The sequence below is a fragment of the Exophiala bonariae genome, assembly GCF_035927105.1.
Source record: "Exophiala bonariae strain CCFEE 5792 chromosome Unknown scaffold_13, whole genome shotgun sequence".
NCBI lineage: Eukaryota > Fungi > Ascomycota > Eurotiomycetes > Chaetothyriales > Herpotrichiellaceae > Exophiala > Exophiala bonariae.
In genome coordinates, this window is record NW_027042488.1 from 424320 (window position 1) to 449221 (window position 24902).

Here is a 24902-nt window from a genome sequence, read left to right on the forward strand (position 1 = left end):
AGCTCACCTCATTGATGCCTCCGCAACCTTGACTCTGGGCCTTTCGAGGTCTTCCTTCAGCCGCGAGTTAAGTTCTTGGAGCCTGCGCAGTTTGAGATCTGCCATGGACTGTTTCTTGCTCTTGGCATCTCCACCGTCTCGCACCGCGTATGCTGCTGGCATGGTGAAGGGATCTCGACTCTGAAATCAGGACGATCGTAGAGGTAGTGGTGGTAGTCGAGAGAGTAGATTTTGCGCACGTCGGATTGGTCACGGAAGAAGAAGGTGTTCAATCTCTCTGGTCGGCTCGGCTGAGGTGGACTGGCTGGCGGTGGAGGTGGGCTTGGGGTTGGGAGGCGCGCCTTTTTGACAGGAGAGGTAGAGCAGATGAGCTTTTCCTGCAAGTTGATGAAGCTCAGCCGATCCTTGAAGGGCACCGTACGACTGGGACAAAGGGTAAGTTGATCAGGATGGAGGCCGTTCAGGACGAGCCACAGGGTCTCTGTGAGAGGAGATTGGGTTAGTAACAGGAGAAGGTGGACGGCTTTTTGCGTTCAAGTTGAGGTTGCAGGTAACCCCCCGAAATCAGAATAAGGAGGGCCTCGGGCCCGTGTCGTACCTGGAGAATGCATGATTATTGCGCTGGACAAACGCTAGAGTGACGCTAATGAATTGGCGTGTGTTGGGCTCGGTTAGGAATAATCCGTCCTCCGTAGATGACAAACAGAGTAGCTTAGCCGACGGAACTTGAATGTGAAACACGTGATCCCTGACCTCTGCCAAGATATTGGCTAAGCTAATTTTGTCCAAAACCTCACGACACACGATGCCCATCGCAGGCTCAGTCACAAAGGCAATATTTTATCCCCTCATCTCTAGGACAGACTAGCACAAAGTCTCGAGAGGTCATTGATTTGATCATCTCTGCTTTCCTGAGACTCAAAGAAAGCGATCGTCAAGATGCCTCCACCACCACACATTCGTCCCGAGAATGTGCTCAGGGTAAGGCCGTTTGCCATCCTCAACCCACTGGCACTGGCGTCTTGTCAGCCTGCGTCTGGAGATTCATTTGACTGACATTCTTTGTGCGCAGCGAGCACAAGAGCTCATCGCCGTCGATCAAACCCAAGCCGCCCTCAATGTCTTGCACGAACATGTCACGTCCAAGCGATCCCGTAATAGCCCCATCGCCTCCTTGGAGCCGGTGATGCTCCTTTTTGTCGAGTTGTCCGTCGATCTTCGCAAAGGCAAATCTGCAAAGGATGGACTTTACCAGTACAAGAACATTGCGCAGAATACAAATGTTGGAACCATTGAGGTAATTTGTTACTGCGTGGGAGTGGTTAGAGACAAGCCTGACAATATCATAGCTGGTCTTGAAAAAGTTCATTGAACTCGCGGAACAAAAGGTCACCGAAGCCCAGGCAAAGGCTGACCAAGTCCAATCTACCATTGATACTGCAACCTCCACAAATCTCAACATCGATGATCTCGAGGCCACCGAAACACCCGAAACAATTCTCCTTGCTACTGTCTCTGGCGAGCAGTCCAAGGATCGGACTGACCGGGCAATCGTTACACCATGGCTCAAATTTCTCTGGGAAACATACCGAACTGTTCTAGAAATCCTCAAGAACAATGCCCGACTCGAGATCATGTATCAGAGCACTGCACACCAGGCCTTTGATTTCTGCCTCAAGTACACCAGAAAGACCGAGTTTCGCCGACTTTGTGAGCTTTTGCGCAACCATGTCCAAAACGCTGCAAAGTATTCTTCTCAAATGCATGCTATTAACTTGAACGAGCCTGATACTTTGCAACGCCATTTGGAAACCCGTTTCCGCCAGTTAAACGTGGCCGATGAACTCGAACTTTGGCAAGAGGCTTTCCGCAGCGTCGAAGATATCCATATGTTGTTGACACTGTCCAAACGCCCGGCGAAGAACATCATGATGGCCAATTACTACGAGAAGCTAACCAAGATCTTCTTGGTCAGTGACAACTTCCTCTTCCACGCTGCCGCTTACAACAAATACTACAACCTCCTTCGCCAATCTTCCCTCTCCTTGGCCTCAGGTCAAGGCACTAAAAGAGACAATCCTGCCGTTTCGGAGGAGACCCTCACCAAGGCCGCTTCTTTCGTCCTCCTCTCAGCACTAGCCATTCCCGTCATCAGTACTTCTCGTTCCCGTGGAGCCCTGGTTGATGTCGATGAGGCACGCAAGAACAAGAACCAACGCTTGACCAATCTCCTGACTATGCCATCTGCACCTACAAGAGCAGGTCTCTTCAAGGACGCATTGACTAAGGGTCTACTGAAGAGAGTGCGACCAGAAATCAGGGATCTCTACAACATTCTTGAGGTCGACTTCCACCCCCTTTCAATCTGCAAGAAGATCTCTCCTATACTTGCCAAGATTGGAGTTGATCCCGAGATGGAGAAGTATGTACTCCCTCTTCAACAGGTCATCTTAACTCGGCTCTTCCAACAGCTGTCTCAAGTCTATGAATCGGTCGAGATGAGTTTCGTCAATAAGCTCGCCCAGTTTCCTGCACCATTCGAAGTGACCCCAGCTATGATTGAGAAATTCATCATGAATGGCTGCAAGAAGGGTGACCTGTCGATCCGCCTTGATCATGTGTCCGGCATACTGGCTTTCGACTCTGACGTCTTCTCTTCGACCAAAGCTCTCCAGCAGGGCAGTGTCGCCGGATCTGCCGAAAGCGAGACCGGCTCTGTTCAGCGACTGCAAAATACTCCCGCTGAAATCGCTCGATCTCAATTGACCCGACTTGCTAAGACCTTACACATCACATGCATGTATGTGGACCCATCATACAATCAGGCTCGACTAGCAGCAAGAGAATCTGCGTTGGCGCGTGCTGAGGCTGGTGCCGCACAAGAGCATGAAGATATTCTTAAGAGGCGTATCGTCATTGAGAAACAAAAGGAAGCTGCTTCCGAAGCACTCTCCAAACGCCAGAGAGAAGAGGAGACGCGACGCCGTATTCGAGCGCAACAACAGGCAGAAGCTGAAAGCCAGCGACTGAGAGACGAAACCAAGGCCCGAGAACTCAAACGTGTCAAGGATGAACAAGCCCGAATTCGTCGCCAGGAAATGGAGAAGCAACTGGAGGAGCTCAAAGGTGGCATGAAGATCGACTTGGAAGATGTCAACATTGAAGATCTTGACTCGAACGCCATTCGTATTCTCAAGCTTACTCAACTTGAGAAGGATAAAAATGAGAAGGACAACCGCATCCGTGTTACTGCGAAGAGAAATGATCATCTGGAGCGTGCTTTCCGTCGTGAAGAATTGAAGTACCAGGATGAGGATTACGAAAAGCAGCGCCAGGAAGACCTCAGAGTCTACGAGCAGACCAAGGCTGATACCTTGCAGGAGGCGCAGTTGAAACACAAAGAAGGGCTTGCATTGAAACATCGTCTCAGTCGCTTGGTCAAGCCATACGACTCCTTCAAGGGACAGATTACCGAGCGTCGTGCTGCTGAATTCGAAAGACTTCGAAAGAGAGCTGAGCGCGAGTTTGAAGAAGAGAAACGCAAGCGTATCAAGGCCCATCACGAAGAGCAAGCTCGACAACGCGCTGCACAGGAGGCCGAGGAGCGTCGCATCCAAGAGGAAGAGGAACAGCAACGACAAGAGGAGGAAGAGAAAGCTCGTGCGGAGGAAGAAAAGAAGAAAGTTGCCGCTGAGAGAAGAGCTAAGGCCGAGGCTGACCGTGCCGAACGTGACGAAGCTGCGAAGAAACAAATGCAACGCGAGGAAGAAGCTGCCGCCAGAAGAGCCGCTCGCAGAACAGAACCACAACCACCCATTCGGAGAGAACCTCCAACGCTCGACAGTCGAACCGATTCACAAGAAGGCCGAACTGCTCCTCGACTCGCCTTGGCAGGCAAGACTGGAGGTGGAGGAGGCTGGCGTGAACGTCAACTTGCAAAGGAGGCTGGTGAAGGTTCTGGCCCTGCTGCTCGTACTGCTCCAGAACCTACCTCGGATGCACCGCCAGTGCAGGAGCCAGTTCGTCGGCCTGGTGGCTATGTTCCCCCTCATATGCGTGAAGGAGCCAATAGCCGTGCAGACGCTCCCCCAAGAGAGCTACCAAACCGCAATGCTTCTTCGTCACCTGCTAACGGCGCCAGCGGAGGTAGATATGTACCGGCACATCTGAGAGAAGGTCGCAGTAATTCGAGAGAAGGCGCTGGGTCGCCTGGACCTGCTAGCAACGAGGAGCCATTGAGGAAGCCCGCTGCTGCCAGTGGTGGTAGCCGTTATGTGCCACCAAGCATGCGCAACCGTCAGCAGTAGGCTTTCAAATAGTTTTAGGGTTGCGATCTGGGCTGGGCGGATCTTGTCATTCTCCGATGCCAAAAGTGTGCATGTGTATTTTAGTTTAGCCTCGAGTTCACCGACACTCCCAAATTGAACTGGCATCGCGGAGCATTGAGGCGCATGGCAGATCAATAGAAATAGCATCTTGACCTTGGACCCCGGCTGCCCAAGTATGTTTTCCATCACGCGATACTGCCTGCAAATGGGAAATCTCTTGACATTCATGTCGGCACACTGACTTCTAATATCACCCTGCCCACTCCCGTATCACTCGTCTCGTAGAGAAGCCGAACTTCACCATGCTGACTCTCGATCTGGCGCACAAAGTCGTCCACCCCTCCGCCAACACCAAAGTAGACTTTCTTCGCCGCAACCCACGCTTTAGCATCACCCCTATCATATGTCTCCCGATGTCGTCGGATCAATTGCAGGAGTGTCTCGGCAAATATCTTTGTCGAAGTGAGCGAGTAGATCGTCTCCGAGGCCAGTATCAGCAGGTTTCTTGCTTCCCGAGAAGATGAGGACGCCGATGTCAGAGTCGCGAATTTGTCGATGAACGCATCACCCCAGCCTCCAGACAAGAAGTTGACAGTTATTCCACGCTGTCGAAGGCTCGACTCTGAGTTTTCGATTGGCTCTGGCCCTAGTGCTTCGACGTCCAGCTCGCCTTCCTCTGAGATGTCCTCGGGAGGAGCACCTGACGAGGAAGCCACCGCCGTCACTTGTTGAAGGTAGTTGACAAGCAGATTCGGCGCAGTCGCCAGTCTCAACACATCTTCATTGTAATCACACAACGTCATCCTGAGATCTCCCTTCGCTGCACTGCCCAGGTAGTTCCTCACAATCGTCAGACTGGGAATGGCACTCCCAGCTCCGAGTTCTACCACATCCCAGCCATTGGCGCCCCCAGACCCGAAATCAAGTCCGGCGCACAGTGACGCAAGATCGAGTGCGCATTCCCAGGTCTTGAACCCGCCTTCGTAGACTCCGGACGTGAGGTCTCCGTTTTCCAGGCCCGATAGCAGGCTGTCTGAGATGTCGTCTTCCTCCGGGTTCACTTCCGCCATTAGTTGGGCGCGGATATCGAATAGAGACCGTCGTTGGATTTGTGTTGAGTGACCTTCGTTTACGGAACGTAGATATGTTGATTGCGTCATCTTCGGGAGTGGTGATATTGTCAATGCATTATACGATATCTGGGATGGAATGTGCTGTAGCTTTAGGAAATGTCAGAATCATTTTACGATTTAAAATCAATCTCAAGAGCCAGCGTTTTCAACATATTTCCAACACTTGTATCTCCAGTAGAGCCATTCAATTTCATTCTGGCGAGTTGCGGGACAAGAGAGAACTCACAAGCTCACGTAAAGAGTGTGTTTTGGGCTTGATGCTATGTGATGTAGTGCTCTCCGAGATCGAATGCTTCACCATCTCGTCCACAAGGCCCGCTTGCTCTTCACTGCCACTGTCATCTTCAATATCATCGCCACTAAAACCGAACGAGAAAGACATTGTGCAAGTATTTATTACACATGGGAAAAATCGCTGGCAATATTTAGTATAGTTTGCTTCTGAAAAGCTAAGTGCAATGGGCATCGCTAATTTGTGGAAAGATATCTCAGTCTTGGCAATAGAGAGATTTCGTTGGAACCCCCTTTTATCAGTCCCCGTCTGCCCCATTTGATGCGTACTTTTATGAGTCTATAACCCACGCATGTCATGTCTCAATCTAGCTCGATACCAAACCATTCTCCTGCCTCAGGAAGCTTGCAGCAATACAAGAACCGCTGGTCTCTATATTTTACCACGCGTCGATATGGTTCGTCTCACGCAAACTCGACAGGATTTCGGAGCGTTCCAATCTTCGTGATGTTGACCTCAACTTTCGCTCCGGGTGTTAGGTATCTTGGTGGCTTGAATCCAGATCCGACGCCTATTTTAGAATGTTAGTCAATATTCGTGTTCTCCAAAAAGCAATCTGGAATGACATCAAAATCCAGAAATACCTACCACCAGGAGTGCCTGTCATGATGACGCTACCTTTCTGTAGCGTCGTACCTGAGCTCAAATAGGAGATGATGTACTTGGAGTCAAATAGCAGGTCGGATACGCTTTCGTCTTGCCGCACCTCATCGTCCACAATCGTCTTGAGATGGAGTTTGGATGGATCTGGAATGAGTGCTGGCGCTACTAGGACGGGTCCGAGCGGAGCGAAAGTGTCGAATCCCTTAGAGAATCCCCATTGAGGCACCCTCCCTGCGAGTTCGGGATCTCGTTGAAGCTTTCGAGATGAGACGTCGTTCCCAGCCGTGTAACCACCGACGTAGTCGAGGGCATCGTCAACGGAGACGTCCTTTGCATCCTTCCCAATGACTATGCACTGCACCAAGTAACTCCGTTAGTATTCTCTCCTTTGCTGAATCTGGTTCGAGCAACGTACGAATTCTCCTTCGTAGTCTGCCTGGTCATCCTGGGCAATTTTCGGTATTACGATCGGCGCCTCATGATCAATAACCGTAGTATTCGGCTTGAAAAAAATGAACGGAAATGGGGGAGGAGCTCTCCCGGCCTCCTTGACTTCGCAACCGTCAGAAAATTCACCACGACGTTCAAAAAAAGTGATCAAAGAGTCCAAGACAATACGCACTGTGCTTCGCATAATTCAAACCCACACATCTCAAGATCGGAATCTCTGATGCCGCCAACGGCCCAAGGACCTTCTTCACCCCCACGATCTCATTCGTTACAAAGGTCTGGCCCGTGGTGTCGAATATGTCATCGCCGATTATGACTTTTGCCTTTAAATCGTCCGCCTCAGCGACATTACCAAGGTCGAAATCTTCTGACGGAAGGATAGGCTCGCCGCGTAGAGTACGGCCATCAGTCGCAACAAAGCGAATTAAACGTGTCCACGCAACTTTGACCATTTTTGATGTTCGATGTATTCTTCTGAAGACTTTTCAATATTTGCATTCAGTCCAAATGGTCCTCTGGTTTTGTTGTCTTCGGAACTGAATGCATTTACGGAATGGAACGGTGATTGAACTGGTTCGGGGAAAGAACGGCATGGTGCAATCGTGGTCCTGGAGCAAATCCGGCGTTTATGTTAGGGTTATTTCGTACCAATCAGTGGTCTACAGACATACTGCGTCATTGGGTCAAAGGAAACTGACTGGCGGACTCGCTAGATGCAAAGAGGAATTCAAACGTCATAGGATTATGTGATTATCAAAAAGAGACGGAAAGGCGGTATTTCTACTGTGTGAGAAGCACGGACTCCGCAAGATCGAAATGACAGCCACTTTTTTGCCAGATACCTCAGGCAACAGCCCAAACTTTAGATTCTGTTATGACAGACCGAGTTCTGGTGTGGCAAACTACAGGGTTGTACAGCTCCCATGGAGAGACGGATCTGGCCTCAGATCAGCCTTGTTCTGCTTAGATACCGCTTACTACGAATAGTATATTGATATCTTGCAACGCTATCCTGCCATTAAGGAGGTGAGACCACTTTCAACGCCAACGAGGTCGTTGAAGAGATCCAAATTGGCATCCGTCCAATACTGATGCATGTTGATGTCGTACGTTGTGAACGGATCCGGAGGAGGCAGCATTGGAAGCATACTGTTGGTCATCATCACTCCAGACTCCATCTCCTGCCCCATACTCTGTACGAGCATCTCATGCTGTTGGGCCTGTGACCTGGCCAGATCTGCGTCAAAGGTCGAAGCAAGGGCAGTCAGAATGGCGGGACCATTATCAGGGTTGCACTGAACCAGGGTCATGCAAATCTGGACCAGTTTCAATAACGTCTTTCGGATCCTCTTGGCCGATTTCGTCCCTTCACCAAATCTCTGCAGTGTTTCTGCTGCACGCCGCAGTCTCGTGATCATATCCGTGATCTTTGCGGTGTCGAGTGACTCTGCCATCGTGATTGTTGGTCCTGATGGCGTCCACCTGGCAGCAGTTGTAATCTCCATCAGAATGCAACTAAATATGACGAGTGCAGCATTGAAGGCTGAATCAATGATTAGCAAACATTTTTGACGCTTTGTGAAGGTTCTTACTGTAGTATGCAGAAAACCACCAAGCACCCAAGAGAGCTGGCGGCCGGCTGGTTCGATGCACGATATCAACAATCTCGATAGCAGATTGCTCACAAGCTCTTACACTCCTTTCCCCGATATCTTGGAAAAAGTGATCCTCATCCTCGGCCGCCGAGGTAGCACTTCGTAGTCGTGCTCTGCGAAGCAGAAATGCACTCAAGACGGGCCTGTGCAGGAGGATACGGACATTGAGGTACCTCAAAATGATGATAACACTCAACCGATCAAATACCGGGTCCCATGACGATATTGAGATTGCATCTGGATCAAGTGTATCCCATGGCCGTCTTCGGAGCTGGGTTGGAAGTTTGAGTTTCCACTCTGCTAGTTTTTGCTCCAGTGTAAGCGTTCTCTCCAACATGACTGGAATCGTCAATTGTGGATCTACATCGATATTGGATCCGTACAGCTGACACATAATTTCTTCAAGTATGTAGTATAGTTGTCTGAGCAAGAGTTAGTGCTCTTCACATAATCACCAGGAACCCGTTCTTACATGGTCGCGCTGAAGAGGCAAACGGTGTCTGGTGGATCCAAAGTGCTGATTGATCCTGTTGAGGCCCCTTTCATGCTTAGCTTTTCCAGATTTTGGTTGACTGGCAGATCTAGCGTCATGTAGTGATTCGGAATAGTGGAAGGGCGTCCAAACGTCATGCTGAGGGTCCTGCTAAATATAAGAATAGGTTCACCGTCACTATGCCCATCTTCTTACCTGTCCAGCACCATACATGCAAACCATGTTCGCTTTCGGATCTCTGCGTCTAGAGTCGTTAAGCCCACAGTCGCCGACTTCGAGTGGAGGCCGAGCTGTATGGCCGCTCGAACAGCTAGGCCATGAAGACTCCAAGCTTGATCGGAACGTTGAGTTCCTTGACGAAACTGTGCCATCAGAAGAAAGCATTGTACTGTCACTTGTTAATCTGGATCCACAGAGTAGCTTGTGAAGCCCGCTGGAACTCACCACTTTCCAAGTTTGCAGACTTGAGATCTATGTCCGCTGATAAAGCTTGTGCCCGCTCTATGAACACTTCCGACTCAGCCGCATTCTTTTCCGCAGGTTGCTCAGGCCGTGCACTGATGTAGGTTGCAAAGGCGAATATCACATTGACCAAGCACAGCCAAGACCTGCTCACAGCCGTGAACTTGTTCCTCCTTGCCGCAGAATATGTTCGCAAGATATCCTGTTCGTGTATGTACGGGAACAGCATGCCCGTGTCAGAGAAAAAGAGTCGGATTAGATGAAGGGCACGTGACTCAGAAGGTAATGATCGGATATTGACGAACTGGCTGCGAAACGCGGGGCTCGTCTCGGACAATGTTGTCACTGGAGAGGCAGCTCTTGAGACGATCTGTGGATTGAGCCCGCTGTCTGACTGCCGAGAGTGGCCTATGGATTTCAAAGTCGCAGAGGTCGCATCAGATATGTGGCGGAGGAAGGTTATGTTTGAGGATGGACCAAAGAATCTAGATTCTCTGTCTTCTGGATCCGTGATTGCTGCCATGCCATCGACTGAATCTTCGCCTGTAGTCTGCTGTTGAGAATCATCTTCATCCAGGATGGCGACATCTTCATCAGAGTTCAAGCTTTGTTGTTGCAACACTGCTCCCTGGTCGAGAGTGTTTCTTCGTACTGATAAGTGCTCGTGATGGTCGGGTTCAGGCTCTTTTTGGTGCACTAGGAGTCGTAAAGTGTCCTCAATAGCACGTAGCCTTTCGTCATAGCCTGTATCCGCTTGTGAGCCCTTCACGATGTTAGAAGAGCTCCCTGCGGCTGGTTGTTGGTAAATGCAATCAAAGCCCAGCTCCACGCAAAGACTGCAAGAGGGCTTAGCTCCATTGCAGCGAGATTTCCGGTTCCTGCACGATGTGCATGCGAGAGCGATTCTCCTCCGCTTGTAGGATGGAGGTGGAGTTGTCTGATCTTGTGAATCGGTTTGGGAGGCTCTGCGTGCCTGGTTCCCCGCCATAACCAACAAAACGCTCGACTATGATAGATCACGTGTAGGAAGCCTCGATCTCCAATCTCCTGACCCGAGTTGCTGCATGCAAGCATGTAGCTGTACGGCAATATCGGAAATGCTTTATATGAAAAGAACGAAGCAGACACCTTGGAGCTCTGACAACTTAACCTTTGATTCTTGACGAGGCGGTGCTCACCTCCCGGTCGATTATCTATGTTTCAAATGGGGTACACAGACGTGCCACATGACACAATGTCACAGAAGTCCTCGAAGATTCTCTCCTTCATGAGCGCGCTCATACCTACATGGAGATCGAAAGCCTGCGACCTCACTTGGTTGAACAATGTTAACGCCGCAACTGGCTGGCCCGGGGCGTGCCCAGCCAAGAAGTTCAAGCCAGCCGACCTGTCCCCGGAGCAAGGCTGCGTCACGTGTTTCAGCCTTATATGGAGTTTGGTTCCAGCGATCCCTTGCAAGTGATGAGAAGTCATTTATATACCTATTGGGATATCGCCAAGAGATGGAAGAAATAGCGGCATCTTTGTTCTGGCCGGATTCAAAGTAGAACATCAACTCTGGATTGAGCACACTCTAAGTGAATAGTTCTTCGCTTAGTTCAATTTCTTAGACCACGAGTTCAGTGTTCGGAAGGCTTTGAAGAACCGGCATGAGATGTGCTTTTCCGCCCAATAGATTCACAGAGATATTGGTTGCACCTGCATCTCTGCTCCTGGATTGTAGACTGAATGGACAGAAGAGCCACAAGAGGCAACTGAGGAGCCGTCCTTGGCGTGTAAATCGGTAGGCATAATAAGCCGGAACATTATTTGTATTGACCAAACAGGCCTGCAAACAAGTCTGAGCCGTCATGTTGAGCTTGTATCACATTATTTAGCATAACGGCCTCTTGTCATTCGTGAACCTTCAGAACGTACACCGTCTACACTTTTCGGCAGATCGATCGGGAAGCGCTCAAAGCCGCACTTTATCGACTTTTATATTCAAGCGAGAATGAGAGGAGATGGGATACTTCGAACCTTCTCTCTATTTTACTATTGCGTGTGCCTAAGCTTCAGCCATCGACCAGGCAAAATCGAATAAATCTACAACATGCCGCAGGCTGCTCAGACCTCGCCAGGAAATGAGTTCTTCCAAGCAACGCCGCCTATGAGGCAGCCTCAACTCGTTTGGATGTATCGTTTGGAGGCGGACATGGAAGGCATTGATCATGAACTCGGAGCGCCTTTCGGAGCAGGAATTACCCGTACGATAATGAATATTCGCGGGGGTATATTGCGAGGGAAGGGGTTCGAAGGCAGTATTCTTCCCCTTGGAGGAGCCGACTGGGCGACTGGGGTGAAAGGAACGCATGTGAGTTCATCGCGATAGATGCCCTTGGCCTGAAGCTGGCTCACAGCGTGCTCGTTGTTCTTTTTATCATAATATTAATGTCGATGAAACCAGTTCTTCAAACTTGACGCACGATATACCGTCAAGACCAGTGACGGGTACTACCTTTATATTCGAGCGCTTGGGGTATATCGACCTGGACCTGGCACCAAGTATTCCAAGTCAGATATGAACAGCCCGCCTCCACCAACTGTCACCCAAGACGATGTCGAGTTCTTTTCGCATCTGAGTATTGAAGCCGGAGAAGGTCCTTACAATTGGATGAACGGAATTGTGGCCGTTGGGGTCATGTCATGCATCGAGGAACGGATTTGCATTGATGCCTATCGACTTACCAACTTTGCAGATATGGCTCCCGAGGAGGTAGTCACCGTCTTGTAGCCTGACTATGAAACTTTTGAGGGCAGTGCAATCTCGAGAAGTCTCTGAATATCGCGAGATTTACCTACAGGTGGTACAAGTCTTAGCATTGCGGAGATAAAAACATGAGCCAGAGGTCGTGCGGGGAGATGTCGGCTAGGTCGGCTTATCGTCGTAGGAGAAGGATGGCTTGGCAAGGCTGCCAGTGGGACAGATTCGCTGGGTGGCACTAATTCGTCAAAGGGTGTTCTCTACCTTAAAGGTCACGTAAATGTAATATAGTGAGACTATGTTCTTAAGGCTCATCTGAAGAGCGGACTCACCAGATACTGCTACTAGGAATTACAGAAATGGCGGCACTCGAGAGGAAAACCCAAATCGCCGCATGGCTTGACAAGCCTGCGCACGGAGCACGACTTCAAATCAGAAATGACATTGATGTGCCCGTCCCTGGCGACGGTGAGCTTCTGGTGAAGCTGGATTATACTGGGTTTTGCCATTCTGATGTTCACAGCATCTATGGCGAAACGCCGATGGAGACAGATATTGCGGGCCATGAGGGTATTGGACATGTCATCCAGCTCGGCCCAGATGTACCAGAAGAATGGCTCAACAAGCGAGTCGGGGTAAAATGGCAACATAGTACATGTGGAGAGTGCGAGATCTGTCATGTGAATCCAACCGCGTGCCCGAATCAGCACAATTCTGGACGTGATCGGAGAGGGACATTTCAGCAGTACATTGTGGTGCCTGCAAGGGGAACTACGAAGATACCTGAAGGGCTTAAATCCGAAATCGCTGCGCCTCTCTTATGTGCTGGGCTCACCATGTACTCGGCCGTGTTGAAGACGAGGTTGCAGGCGGGAGAATGGCTGCTCTTGCCAGGAGCTGGCGGTGGGCTGGGTCACCTGTAAGGAAATCATGCGCTGCTGTTTCTTGACCTATAAAGACTGACGATGATAGTGGCCTGCAAGTTGCCGCGAAACGAGGGTACAAGGTAATCGCCATCGATACAGGGGACGCAAAGCGGAAGATGTGCATGGATCTAGGCGCCGCAGTTTTTCTCGACTTCAAAACTGATGATGTGAGTAGTCCCCACAGCCTGCCCCTTTTGCGCCAATCGATGCATGCTGCTTACTGACAGGGAGCAGATTGATGCAGAAGTTAGAAAACTGACGAATGGCTTCGGCGTCCATGCCTGCATTGTGTCAGCCGGCTCAGAAGCTGCTTATGCACAAGGTCTGAAACTCGTTCGCAACCTCGGGACATTGGTCTGCGTCGGTATTCCAAGGCTCGACTTCGATCTGCCCATCTCACCATTTATGATGATAGTCCGTGGTATGACTGACTCCTTGCACTAACCTGTCAATTTCAACAAAGCTAATCTCTTTTTCTCAGGTCTGCATGTTGTTGGGTCTTCAGTAGGGACAGCTTCAGAGTTGGACGACCTGCTCGAGATGGCAGTCAAAGGCGACGTGGTGCCTCAAATATCTGTCTTCGATTTCGACGAAATCAATAATGTCATGGAAAAACTTGCCAGGTTCGAGATTGGTGGCCGAGTGGTTCTCAAAATCCCTGCATGAAGGACGTACACACCTAGAAATGTCAAAGAGATCCTTGAGATGGATTGGTGGTATGTTGTCCAAACTATTATGCTTGGACGAGGTGGTTATCGCTTTGTGAACCTCATAAGGATAGAGATAGAGAATTTCTGCTCCCGCCTAGCATCTGTCCTAGTCAACCAATGGAGGCTAAGTAGCCAATCTGCCACCCAAAGCACTCTGACAATACTCAAAGGAGTCCCGACATTCTTCATATGGATACTGAATTCCCTGGAAAATGAGGGTCATTCCAGATCAGTTAAAGGGGAACAACGTTTCATTTTAACTAACGTCGGTGATAGCAAACCTATGCTCAAGTTCATCATCCCGTTTGCTAGACACTTCGGAGATTGGATTCACCACCACATAGTCCTGCGGATAATGCGGTCGCAAAGCAGTAATAGCTGCTTTCATGCATAGAGCAGCAGCATGATCCAATGGTGTCATCCCTTTTTTGTCTTGGCGCATTGGGTCTATTCGTTCGTGACCGAGCAGTGCCTGCACGATCGGTATGGAGATATCATTTTTGGACCTCATTAGAGCCCATGTCAAGGGGGTTCTGCCCTCTGAGTCTTGGGAGTTCGGGTCAACTCGCTCGTCGGCCAGTAATAGCTCCACCACTTCTGCTCCACTGTAATCATCGCCATCAACATCATCGTCGCCATCATCAGCAGCAAAGAGGAGGCCTGAACGTGCATCCGCTGCCCACGAAAGTGGAGTTCGACCTGTGTCGTCCCGTGAGTCTGGGTCAATTCGTTCATCAGCCAGAAATTGCTTCACTATGTCGCAACTGATGGGCTTCCTAGCGCCTGACGAAGCATGTGACAGCGGTGTGCGCCCTTGGATATCTCTGGTGTTAGGATCAACCCGATCGTCGGCTAAAAGGGCCATTACAGCCGAACTCCGAGATAGGCTGTCGTGGCCATGGAAAACGAATCCATTCGTGCTCACCTTTGCTGCATATGAAAGTGGCGTTCGGCCATAAGAGTCTCTTGAATTGATAGACCCTCGACACGACTGTAGAAGCAAGTTTACGACTTCGGCATTGCCATGCTGTGCTGCGTATGATAGTGGCGTTCTGCCCCAAGGATCCGCGTGATCTACCTGAACGTCTGCCCGACTCAATAACAGTGTACATGTGCTTGGGTGACCTGCACCTGCAGCATGGGATAAAGCGGTACGGCCCGTTTCACCCGTAAGATTTACAAGAATTTCAGGTCGTGCTAGTAACAAGGCGACGATTTCATCATCTCCCCACTCGGCTGCAATCGATAGTGGGGTGATGTGGTGCCTAGAGGCGCTCAAAGGATGGCGGCTTGCAATCGGTACCTTCACTTTCAAGTCTGGTCCATTTGGATTGGCGCCGTGTGCTAGCAAAAGGCTCACGAAGGTTGCCGTGCCCATTCGAACTGCGTATGACAGAGGAGATAGTTTGTGATGATCGATTGTAGCAACTCGCGCCCCATTGTCGAGTAAAAGCATTACTGTTGACTGATTCCCACGGAGGATTGCGTGAATTAACGCTGTTCGGAGTTGTTTGTCTGCAGCATGAATGTTTGTACCATGTTCTAGGAGAAGCTTCACGATGTCATCGTGGCCCATTTGCGACGCCCAAGATAGGGGCGTTTGACCCCACCAGTCTGTGACATCAACCCGATGCCGACTATCGAGGAGCGCCTTCACAACATGTCTCGCACCTGACCAGGCAGCAAAATGGAGGACATCCATTTGGTTAGCGCATATAGTCTGTTTGAAAACATCATTATATGTTCGAGAGCGAGAATCCTCAACGTGGACAATGTTGTCTTTTGCTTGGCGGTCTATAATATTGCGTATAGTATAAGTACTAGAGCGGTAACTTAAGCGCGGATCATGCGATAGTCTGACTTGGGCGATAGCCGACATCTGACCAGCGTTGGCGATGAAAGCTGGGACGAGTGATTGGAAACTAGACGATACAGCGTTGAGATGTGTTGCCCAGTGGAGTGCTGCGTATTCAAAAAGAGGACTTCGTGTCAGCCTGTCCTCATAGTCGTCCTCCAGCGTGTCCTTGTCTTCAGGCAATAAGTCATGCAACATCTTGTTTGGTTGCTGGCAAGGCCCAGATTTGAAGTCATCGAATGAGAGGTAGGTGTTGCATGCCTGCGCGATGTTGTCTTCGGCATACGGAAACCATCTTTGCTTCGTTCTCTTGAAATAATCTTGAGTCGTATAGTGTACTAGGCGAACGATCCCGCTCTCTTCGTCCATGACCACTAGCCCTGCACAGGCTGAGACGATATCGTCCACGTCTGGAAGGTTATCCTCATCAAGGGAGGTTTCACCAGGCTCCACAGCAAGAGCATGTCTTAATTGCAGGGCCGATAGCCGCCTCTTTGCATAGGTAATCCACGAGAGAGCCTGCTTTGCTAGCTCGTACTGCTCTGGCAGCTGGCTGCTGATTCTTCCCATGGCCTTGTCATATGTAATGTCTAGCGAACTCAGACCCTTGGGTAGTTGCTCCAGAGTTCGTTTCAACGCCTTTGGTGAAGGCTTGCCGATGAGCGAATTTATATGAAGTGCCACAAGGAGAAACCTGATACAATGTATGTTCAGTATGCTGTTGGAACAGGAGATCAAAGAGTACTTGCATGCCGTCTGCAGCTTCTATAATCCCACTCTTGACTGCATCTTGCAAGTCTGGCCTTTTGGAGACATAGTTTGGGAGTTGATACATGTGACCTTCGAGGAAGTTCGTTATGTCGTCCTCAGTAGCCCGAATTTGTAACGAGTCACAAGCGGCGAAGCTTTTACATATTTCCGGATACTCGCGCGAGCTAGCTATCAATTTCATTGCTGTATCTGCTTGGATCTCGAACATTTTTGGCAGTAACTGCCTGGCATTCTTGAAATCAAGCTCGTCCAAAGCATCGATGATGAATATGCATTTCGTAAGTTCTCGGATGACAGCGCACAGCGTTGTCACTATCTCTTCGAGCGTGGGTCGCGTTTGAACTTTGCCGTGGCGACTATGCATGTCCTTGACGGATTCCGGAATTGCGCCTCTGACCCTCACGAGTTGTTTAAGTAGATTTGTGCAGACATGGAGGGCTGTTTGCTCTTCATTTCGTCGAAAATTACAGTAAAGGTACGCAATACCAATGTTCTCTTCGGTCATGAACTTTGCTTGCAAGTGGTGGATTACATTGCTCATCAAGAGAGTCTTCCCAGCTCCTGGCATCCCGCGCAAGAATAATGTTTTCCCGCCCCCTGACACGACATGTTGAAATTCTGCAGACTCCAGGAGCCATTGCCCGGTCCCATTTTGATGAACAGAGAAGATATCGTTTTGCTGTGCGGCGTAGTCTGTCGGAGTGAGCCAGTCCAAGATCTTGGCCTGTTCTTCAAGCAAAAGCTGATTTTCATGACGTGAGTTGAATTGAGCGACGACCTCCCTGCATATCGTCAATATATTGGAAACCCAATACAAATAACCAATACCTATTCAGTTCCGCCAGAAATGCATTGAAAAAGCCAAGATGTGCAAGAATTAGACTTCGAAGCTGATGAGCCTCACCGGTGTCGAGATCAAATCGCCTAAGGGCTCTCCTCGCTTGGCCACTGATTCCTTTGATGTTGTCAGCCTTCTGATAGTCCTTCAATCTGTCGTCCAATTGCTGGAGAGTTTTCTGGCAGCCCTGAGATATGCTATCTAAGCGTGATCTCTGCTCCTCATTCAGCGAAGTTTTGTATGAGCTGTGCCGATCGCTTGGACGACGTTTGACAGATTAACAATACTAGTGGATGTGAGCAAGCCCGAATGTTTTCGCGGCAAGACGAAGCATACTCGTCGTGAAGAGCTGCAGCTTGTGCTGGGGCTCTGACAAATCGACCACGAACTTTCTTCACGAGATCACAGACGACGATGAAGTCGCCGACTCCAAAGCCAAAGCTCATCTTTATCGCCTTTTATCACTTCGAAGCCATCTGCGCTAACTCCGACGAGGAATGAGAATTGTGAGTAAGGTATCTATTCTTGAATATCCAAATGCTATGAGAACAGTAGACTCCAACGAAACGATTGTTTTTCGAAGGTGAGGCTGAAGATTAGGCAGCGAGCGAGAATACGAAGCGAAGACCAATGGGAAGCGAAGTATTGTGTTACTCCCCATGCCTTATGATCTTGTAGCGAACACCGAGTAGCGAGTACCTACCTAGGTACGGATACCTGAGATGGTTAACAGCGGCGCCAAGAATCAGACCTTCGTCCGATAATGATTGGAAATAAGGAGCGACAACTTCTTGTCCACGACCAAGTGCCTTTACGCAGGACCTGGACATGGGTTACCGAGGTAGGTAGGTATGATTACGAGTAGGTACTAGGTACACGGCCATTAAATAGTGGGGGTTGGGTGAACTTGAGGACGTGTCGGGTGGAGGCATTAATTAACTTTAGCGCGTTTTACCCAACGACGCGTTGTCCCGCGTACCGCGACTTGCTTTCATTTAGTTGCTGCAATCCTCTCCACCACTTCTTCTCATTACCACTTATCCTTACTGCAGTAACCTTCCTCTCGATCCAGCATTGAGGATCTCGACCGCCAGAATGTCGCATCGGTCGGCACTTGCCCAACTTCGGGCCCAACGTGCATCTGGTAAGACTCGTCTGGAGACCTACCAGGTGGAAGATCTAGGTGCCATCTACGATGAAGTTGACGAGGATGGCTACAAAAAGGTCGTGCGGAGTCGTCTTGATAAAGATGACTTCGTTGTCGACGATAATGGGGAAGGTTATGCCGACGATGGACGCGAGGAGTGGCAAAACGAACGAGTCAACTACAGCAGCGACGAAGCCGAGGACCTCGCACCTCGTTCAAAGGCTGCAAAACGCAAGCGTGAGGAGGATCGTGAAAAAGAAGACAAGTCCAACCACAAGATTCTAAACTACTTCAACAACGGCCCCGTGGCTGCACCAAAGCCAAAGGTGCGTCTGCCCTCTCCATTTGGACGAACAACCACTAACGCTCTCAGATCCAAACTACAGCCGAAGATGAGGCTTTCATGGCCGATTTGCTAGGCGAGGTAGACGCAAATGTCCTTCCAGCTCGTACTTTCGCCAGAAAATCCATCAAGTCGGACTCCCGCCGCAAAGTCCGAATCCTCTCCCCGCCTCCAACTCGAGAACAACCTCGTCAGAAATTCCAACCAGACCTGGTCGATACGCCCCCCTCTCAAGCAGCATTCGATGAGGATGATGGTCTGCCAGCAGTTGGTGAGGACGACAACATCATGAGTGACCCTCTGCCATCGTCTCCCGTTGTGAAAGCAATTGAGCGGAAAGCAAAGACTTTGATCAAGGAGGAAGAAGACGACGATGAAGACATGATGGCTGTGGCTCAGGCTGTCGCACATGAAGGCTCAGCATCTATGAGTGTGAACATGAAGGCCAGCAAACCGCCGCCCAGAATCAAGATGGCCAGCCTACCCACACCTGTGAACTCTTCTCCACCACTGCCTGCGGTTTCCGAAGTTGATGCTACAGCCTGGAACAACATCACAAATAAGCTTAACATCCAGAGCAGTCCAGTATCGGAATCATACGTCTTTGGCAAGATGAAACCTCAAGATGCCGTGGAAGAAGATGGAAGCCTACGAATGTTCTGGCTCGACTACACTGAAATCAATGGCAGTCTTTGTCTGTTTGGAAAAGTAAAGCACAAATCGACAGGCCAGTATGTCAGTGCTTTTGTCAAGATTGACAATATCCTTCGGAAGCTATTTTTCTTGCCTCGAAAACACAAATACTCCAATGGACGCCAGACATCCGAAGACGTTGGAATGGAAGACGTCTTCGAAGAAGTTGACACGCTTATGTCCAAGATGAAGATCAACACAAGAAAAGTAAAGCCGTGTACCAGAAGATACGCTTTCGAGTTACCAGATGTTCCGAAAGAATCAGAATACCTGAAGCTTTTGTATCCCTATGACAAAACCACATTACCCATGGATCTCCAAGGCGAAACCTTTTCCCGAGTTTTTGGCACCAACACAGCATTATTCGAACAATTCGTCCTATGGAAAAACATCATGGGACCTTGCTGGTTGAACATCGAAGATGCCGATTTTGCGGCAGTCAACAATGCCTCATGGTGCAAGCTTGAATGTGCGGTAGCAAAGCCCTCAAATATTACAGTCCTCAACAGTTCTGACACACTCGAAACTCCTCGACTCACGCTGATGTCTCTATCGTTCCGGACGCAACTCAATGTCAAAGAGAATAAGCAGGAGATTTTGGTTGCGAGTGCACGAGTATACGAGAATGTCTCCCTCACAGATACAACCTCGCCAGAAAAGATGCCTTCAAGAACTTTTACTGTGATGCGACCCTCTGGGACTTCTTACCCCTTGGGATTTGAGGCTGAGACTAAAAAACAGAAAGGAACCTTTTTCCTGGAAAAAGGTGAACAATTCTTGCTCAGCAGATTTCTTGCCCTCTTCGAAAAGGTCGATCCAGATTGTCTGATGGGCCATCAACTTCAAGAAGTCGACTATAGCATTCTTCTTAGTCGTCTTAAAGAGAAGAAGACGCCTGGCTGGCATCGAATAGGAAGGATGAAGCGTGGTGAATGGCCAAAAACATTTGGCAAGGGTGGTTCCTCCTTCTTCGCCGAACGCCAGCTTCTGGCAGGACGCTTAATGTGCGATCTTGCCAACGACATGGGAAAGTCACTCATGACAAAATGTCAGCAATGGAGCTTGACAGAAATGTGTGAACTGTACCTTGGTCCCGACAACCCAAGACGAGACCTCGATAACGAGGTTGCCCTGAAGACATGGGCTACGACCCGCGATGGCTTGATGAATTATGTGAACCACTGTCACGCTGACACCTACTTCATCGCTGCTCTCGCACTCAAGCTGCAGATTCTACCACTCACCAAGGTGCTCACTGAACTGGCGGGTAATTCATGGGCACGTACTCTAAGTGGTACTCGTGCCGAACGAAACGAATACATTTTGCTACACGAGTTCCATCGCAACAAGTATATCTGCCCTGACAAAGAATATGGCAAAGGGCGAGCTAAAGTCATCGACGAGAATCAGGATGGAGACGATGGTGCCGATACGAAGAAAAAGGACAAGTACAAGGGTGGGCTTGTCTTTGAACCTGAAAAGGGTCTCTACGACAAATTCATTCTAGTCATGGACTTCAACAGTTTATATCCTAGCATCATCCAGGAGTATAACATCTGTTTCACGACCGTCAACCGATCTGCCACCTCTGAAAACGAAAACGAGGAAAAGGTTCCGGAGGTGCCTGTGGACCAGGCACAAGGTATCCTCCCAAAGCTCATTTCCACACTTGTCATGCGTCGTCGCGAAGTGAAGAAGTTGATGAAAGATAAGCGTGCCACAGCAGAGCAGATGGCACTATGGGATACCAAACAAATGGCTTTGAAACTTACAGCCAATTCGATGTATGGATGTCTGGGTTATACTCAGTCGCGGTTCTACGCTCGACCTCTTGCTATGCTTACCACCTACAAGGGCAGAGAGATTCTAAGAAGCACAAAAGAACTTGCTGAGAGCAACCAATTACAGGTCATCTATGGTGACACAGACTCGGTCATGATCAACACCAATGCTGACAGTATTGCCCAAGCATTAGCTGTGGGAAAAGAGTTCAAAAATTCGGTTAATGAAAAATACCGGCTGTTGGAGATTGACATTGATAATGTTTTCCGGCGACTGTTACTTCACGCCAAAAAGAAGTATGCTGCTATCAATATGGCTGAAGTCGATGGCAAGTACGTTGAAAAGCTTGAAGTCAAAGGTCTCGACATGAAGCGCAGAGAATACTGTGCACTATCCAAGGAAGCTTCGCAAAAGCTGTTGAACGAAATACTGTCTGGTGAAGATTCGGAAGTCGTCCTCGAGAAGATCCATGAATACCTCCGAGAATTATCCACCAAAATGAGAGAGAACAGCATTCCGGTCCAAAAATATGTGATCTACACCGTGAGTACAGCCCAAGTCCAGAATAAGTCATTTAGCTAACAGCATTAGAAACTGGGCAAAAATCCCACAGAGTATCCCAACGGTGATTCCATGCCTCAGGTGCAAGTTGCACTCCGTGAAATATCTCGCGGCAAGCATATCCGAGTCAACGATGTCATGTCATATATTGTTACCATGGGAGACGAACAAACGAAGAGCCTGCCAGCACCCAAACGTTCGTACACGCCACAAGATGTCACGAAGACAGACTCCAACTTGGTCCCCGATTTCGAATACTATCTATACAAGCAGATATTCCCGCCAATCGAGCGTCTCTGTGCTCCTATTCCCGGTACTGACTCTGTTCGACTGGCCGAATGTCTGGGTCTGGATGTGCGAAAGTACCAGATCAATACCAATACTGGAGCCGAACGACAAAATGCGGAAATATTCCCTCTCGAGACTCAGATCCCTGATAATGTTCGATTTCAGGATGCTGCTCGACTGAACCTACGTTGTGTGCATTGCAAGCATGTATCATCCTTTGAAGGTGTCTGTGACTCCATGGCCATTACAACACCAGATGGTATCGTGTGCGGAAATTCTGAATGCCAGAAACCATTCACCAACATCTCGATCGTTCTGCAGCTTGACGCCCAGGTCCGAGCACAGACCTGTGCTTATTACGAAGGCTGGCTCGTGTGCGATGACTCGTCATGTGGCAACCGTACTCGGCAGATGTCAGTATATGGTCACAGATGCTTGGGGCCGAATGGAAGAGCCGAGGGCTGCCTAGGACGGATGTCGTATGAATATTCGGAAAAGAAGCTGTACAATCAGCTTTTGTATTTCGCTACACTCTTTGATACCGAGAAGGCGAAGAACAAGGCACGATCAGAAAAGGAGTACACAGACGCTAAAGACCGAATCGTGGTACTGGCAGAGACCAACAAGGAGAGGTTTGAGAGCATCAAGGCTGTGGTTGATGCTTACTTGAGAAAATGCGGTCGTCAATGGGTTGAGATGGATACGTTGTTCGGCTTTGCCCTCAAGTGAAGGATGATGTATTTAGCGGCTACTTGGAGACAAAACGAATGATGGGTCAAGGAGAGACTCACACGCAGGTCATTGTGCCTTCTAATCGCAAGACATAAATTAACACATGGAATCAGCCACAAGTAGTAGTTCTGGAGAGGACGTGATCAAATATCTCCGTACGTGGGGTGGTGGATCTTATGCTGTTGATTCGCCAAGCTCAAACGTCGAGAACCCGAAGGATCCTCAACACCTATCACTTTTCAACTCTGGGGGGTATGAAACCAAATCAATCCACCGAAGACTCTCATCCGCTTCCGAACTGAAGCTGATCATCAACATGGTGGTCCCTCGAGTCCTAGTCATAGCTGGCTCCGACAGCTCTGGTGGAGCGTAAGTACATACGTCTATCACGATCAAGAAACTCTCACCATTTTCGGAAAACTGAGGGGTTGACAACAGTGGCCTCGAGGCAGATCAAAAAGTACTCGCAGCTCACAGCTGCTATGCAATGACCGCGACAACCGCCTTGACGGCGCAGAACACTTCGGGCGTTGAGGATGTACACGTTACCCCACCATCCTTCGTCGGCAAGCAGATTGATGCATGTCTCTCGGACATTGGCTGCGATGTCGTAAAGACAGGTAGGTTATGAAAGGGTGCAATTCCTTCTTAAGTCGTTCATCCTGATATTGAAAGGCATGCTCGCCTCTGCCGAGACGATCCGGGTTATTGCGGAAGCTTTGCAGCGGCATCATGTGTCGACGATCATCGTTGATCCTGTAGGTTTACCCCTCGGTGTTATCACTTTATTGCAAACTTGTGGTTCACAATTGACATACTCAAGGTCATGGTAGCGACGAGTGGTGCTCAACTGCTACCGGGAGATGCCGTGCGAAATCTACGTGACCTTCTACTACCAATGACCAGCTTACTAACACCAAACATACCCGAAGCAACTCTTCTACTTCGGGACGCGGATATACAATATAAATCTCCTTCCGGGCTTGAAGATCTGAAAGCATTGGCGAAAATGGTCCACGGTCTGGGTCCAAAGGCTATCCTACTTAAGGGAGGCCACATGCCATTGACTAAAGACTATATCAAGAGTGGATCGGAGGAAGAAAAGTCCATCACGGTCGACATCCTCTACGACGGCAATGATTACACCATCATCGAATCGCGATATGTGAGGTCGAAGAACACACATGGAACAGGCTGCTCCCTCGCCAGTGCTATTGCCTCTAACATCGCTTTGCAGAAATCCAGATCTCAGCCTTATGATCTGGACACATCGATACGCATAGCGGTTCGATATGTTGCTGCAGGCATTGTGACCGCTCCGACATCTTTAGGCAAAGGATCCGGCCCTATCAATCACTTCCACAGCATACAGACCCTACCTTTCTCACCAGGCTATTTCGTCGAGTACCTCCTCTCACACCCCGCCGTTACCCCAGTCTGGCAGAAATACACACACCACGAATTCGCCACCCAGATGGCGCGCGGGACCCTTCCAGAAGCGCTCTTCAAGAACTACCTCATCCAGGACTACATATATCTAACACACTTCGCACGCACGCACGCTCTCGCAGCATACAAATCCAAAACCATGGACGCCATCACGGCATCAGCAACCATCATCATGCACATCGAGCGCGAAATGGACCTCCACCTCAGCTACTGCCGCGAGTTCGGCATCTCCAAAGCCGACATCGAAGACCCGACACGCCGCGAATCGCTTGCGTGCGTCGCATATTCCCGCTATGTGCTCGACGTCGGGCAATCGGAGGACTGGCTGGCCCTGCAGATGGCCCTGGCGCCGTGTCTGCTCGGCTACGGCGCGACTGCGCAGAGACTGTACCGCGAGAAAGAGAGCGTCAAGACCGAGCAGGGAAACCGCTACTGGCGCTGGGTCGAGAATTACGTCGCCGACGACTATCAGCAGGCCGTGCGCGTCGGCAGCCAGTTGATCGAGAAGAATATCGTCCGTCAGAGTCCGCAGCGTATCGACGAGTTGGTGCGCATCTTTGTCCGTGCCACTGAGATGGAGGTTCGGTTCTGGGACTTCGATGCCCATCTTGAAGTGTAATGCATGGGCAAATGTTTCGAGTTCGGACG

At 49.6% G+C, this 24902-nt stretch overlaps 9 protein-coding genes across 9 annotated transcripts; 5 read left to right on the forward strand and 4 right to left on the reverse strand.

Moving 5' to 3' along the window:
• Positions 1-939: 939 nt before the first annotated feature.
• TIF32 (eukaryotic translation initiation factor 3 subunit A) lies at positions 940-4307 on the forward strand (the record flags this gene model as incomplete). Its single annotated transcript, XM_064846068.1, has 3 exons — positions 940-981; positions 1073-1297; positions 1350-4307. The coding sequence occupies 3 exons, from the start codon at positions 940-942 to the stop codon at positions 4305-4307; spliced, it is 3225 nt and encodes a 1074-aa protein (XP_064706293.1).
• A 245-nt stretch (positions 4308-4552) lies between these two features.
• Positions 4553-5843, reverse strand: LTR84_002459 (uncharacterized protein; the record flags this gene model as incomplete). The annotated part of the gene is made up of 2 exons (XM_064846069.1): positions 4553-5548; positions 5688-5843. 2 exons carry the CDS (start codon positions 5841-5843, stop codon positions 4553-4555), a joined length of 1152 nt encoding a protein of 383 aa, XP_064706294.1.
• A 314-nt stretch (positions 5844-6157) lies between these two features.
• Positions 6158-7258, reverse strand: LTR84_002460 (uncharacterized protein; the record flags this gene model as incomplete). The annotated part of the gene is made up of 4 exons (XM_064846070.1): positions 6158-6264; positions 6342-6711; positions 6772-6908; positions 6979-7258. The coding sequence occupies 4 exons, from the start codon at positions 7256-7258 to the stop codon at positions 6158-6160; spliced, it is 894 nt and encodes a 297-aa protein (XP_064706295.1).
• A 555-nt stretch (positions 7259-7813) lies between these two features.
• Positions 7814-10404, reverse strand: LTR84_002461 (uncharacterized protein; the record flags this gene model as incomplete). The annotated part of the gene is made up of 5 exons (XM_064846071.1): positions 7814-8349; positions 8399-8883; positions 8934-9101; positions 9150-9342; positions 9399-10404. The coding sequence occupies 5 exons, from the start codon at positions 10402-10404 to the stop codon at positions 7814-7816; spliced, it is 2388 nt and encodes a 795-aa protein (XP_064706296.1).
• A 1104-nt stretch (positions 10405-11508) lies between these two features.
• LTR84_002462 (uncharacterized protein) lies at positions 11509-12189 on the forward strand (the record flags this gene model as incomplete). The annotated part of the gene is made up of 2 exons (XM_064846072.1): positions 11509-11769; positions 11863-12189. The coding sequence occupies 2 exons, from the start codon at positions 11509-11511 to the stop codon at positions 12187-12189; spliced, it is 588 nt and encodes a 195-aa protein (XP_064706297.1).
• Positions 12190-12518: 329 nt separating this feature from the next.
• Positions 12519-13751, forward strand: LTR84_002463 (uncharacterized protein; the record flags this gene model as incomplete). The annotated part of the gene is made up of 4 exons (XM_064846073.1): positions 12519-13078; positions 13132-13252; positions 13320-13506; positions 13567-13751. The coding sequence occupies 4 exons, from the start codon at positions 12519-12521 to the stop codon at positions 13749-13751; spliced, it is 1053 nt and encodes a 350-aa protein (XP_064706298.1).
• A 300-nt stretch (positions 13752-14051) lies between these two features.
• Positions 14052-17705, reverse strand: LTR84_002464 (uncharacterized protein; the record flags this gene model as incomplete). Its single annotated transcript, XM_064846074.1, has 4 exons — positions 14052-16344; positions 16400-17203; positions 17250-17516; positions 17596-17705. 4 exons carry the CDS (start codon positions 17703-17705, stop codon positions 14052-14054), a joined length of 3474 nt encoding a protein of 1157 aa, XP_064706299.1.
• A 649-nt stretch (positions 17706-18354) lies between these two features.
• LTR84_002465 (uncharacterized protein) lies at positions 18355-22802 on the forward strand (the record flags this gene model as incomplete). Its single annotated transcript, XM_064846075.1, has 3 exons — positions 18355-18732; positions 18780-21767; positions 21816-22802. 3 exons carry the CDS (start codon positions 18355-18357, stop codon positions 22800-22802), a joined length of 4353 nt encoding a protein of 1450 aa, XP_064706300.1.
• Positions 22803-22908: 106 nt separating this feature from the next.
• Positions 22909-24873, forward strand: LTR84_002466 (uncharacterized protein; the record flags this gene model as incomplete). The annotated part of the gene is made up of 4 exons (XM_064846076.1): positions 22909-23174; positions 23244-23425; positions 23481-23563; positions 23629-24873. 4 exons carry the CDS (start codon positions 22909-22911, stop codon positions 24871-24873), a joined length of 1776 nt encoding a protein of 591 aa, XP_064706301.1.
• Positions 24874-24902: the final 29 nt, after the last annotated feature.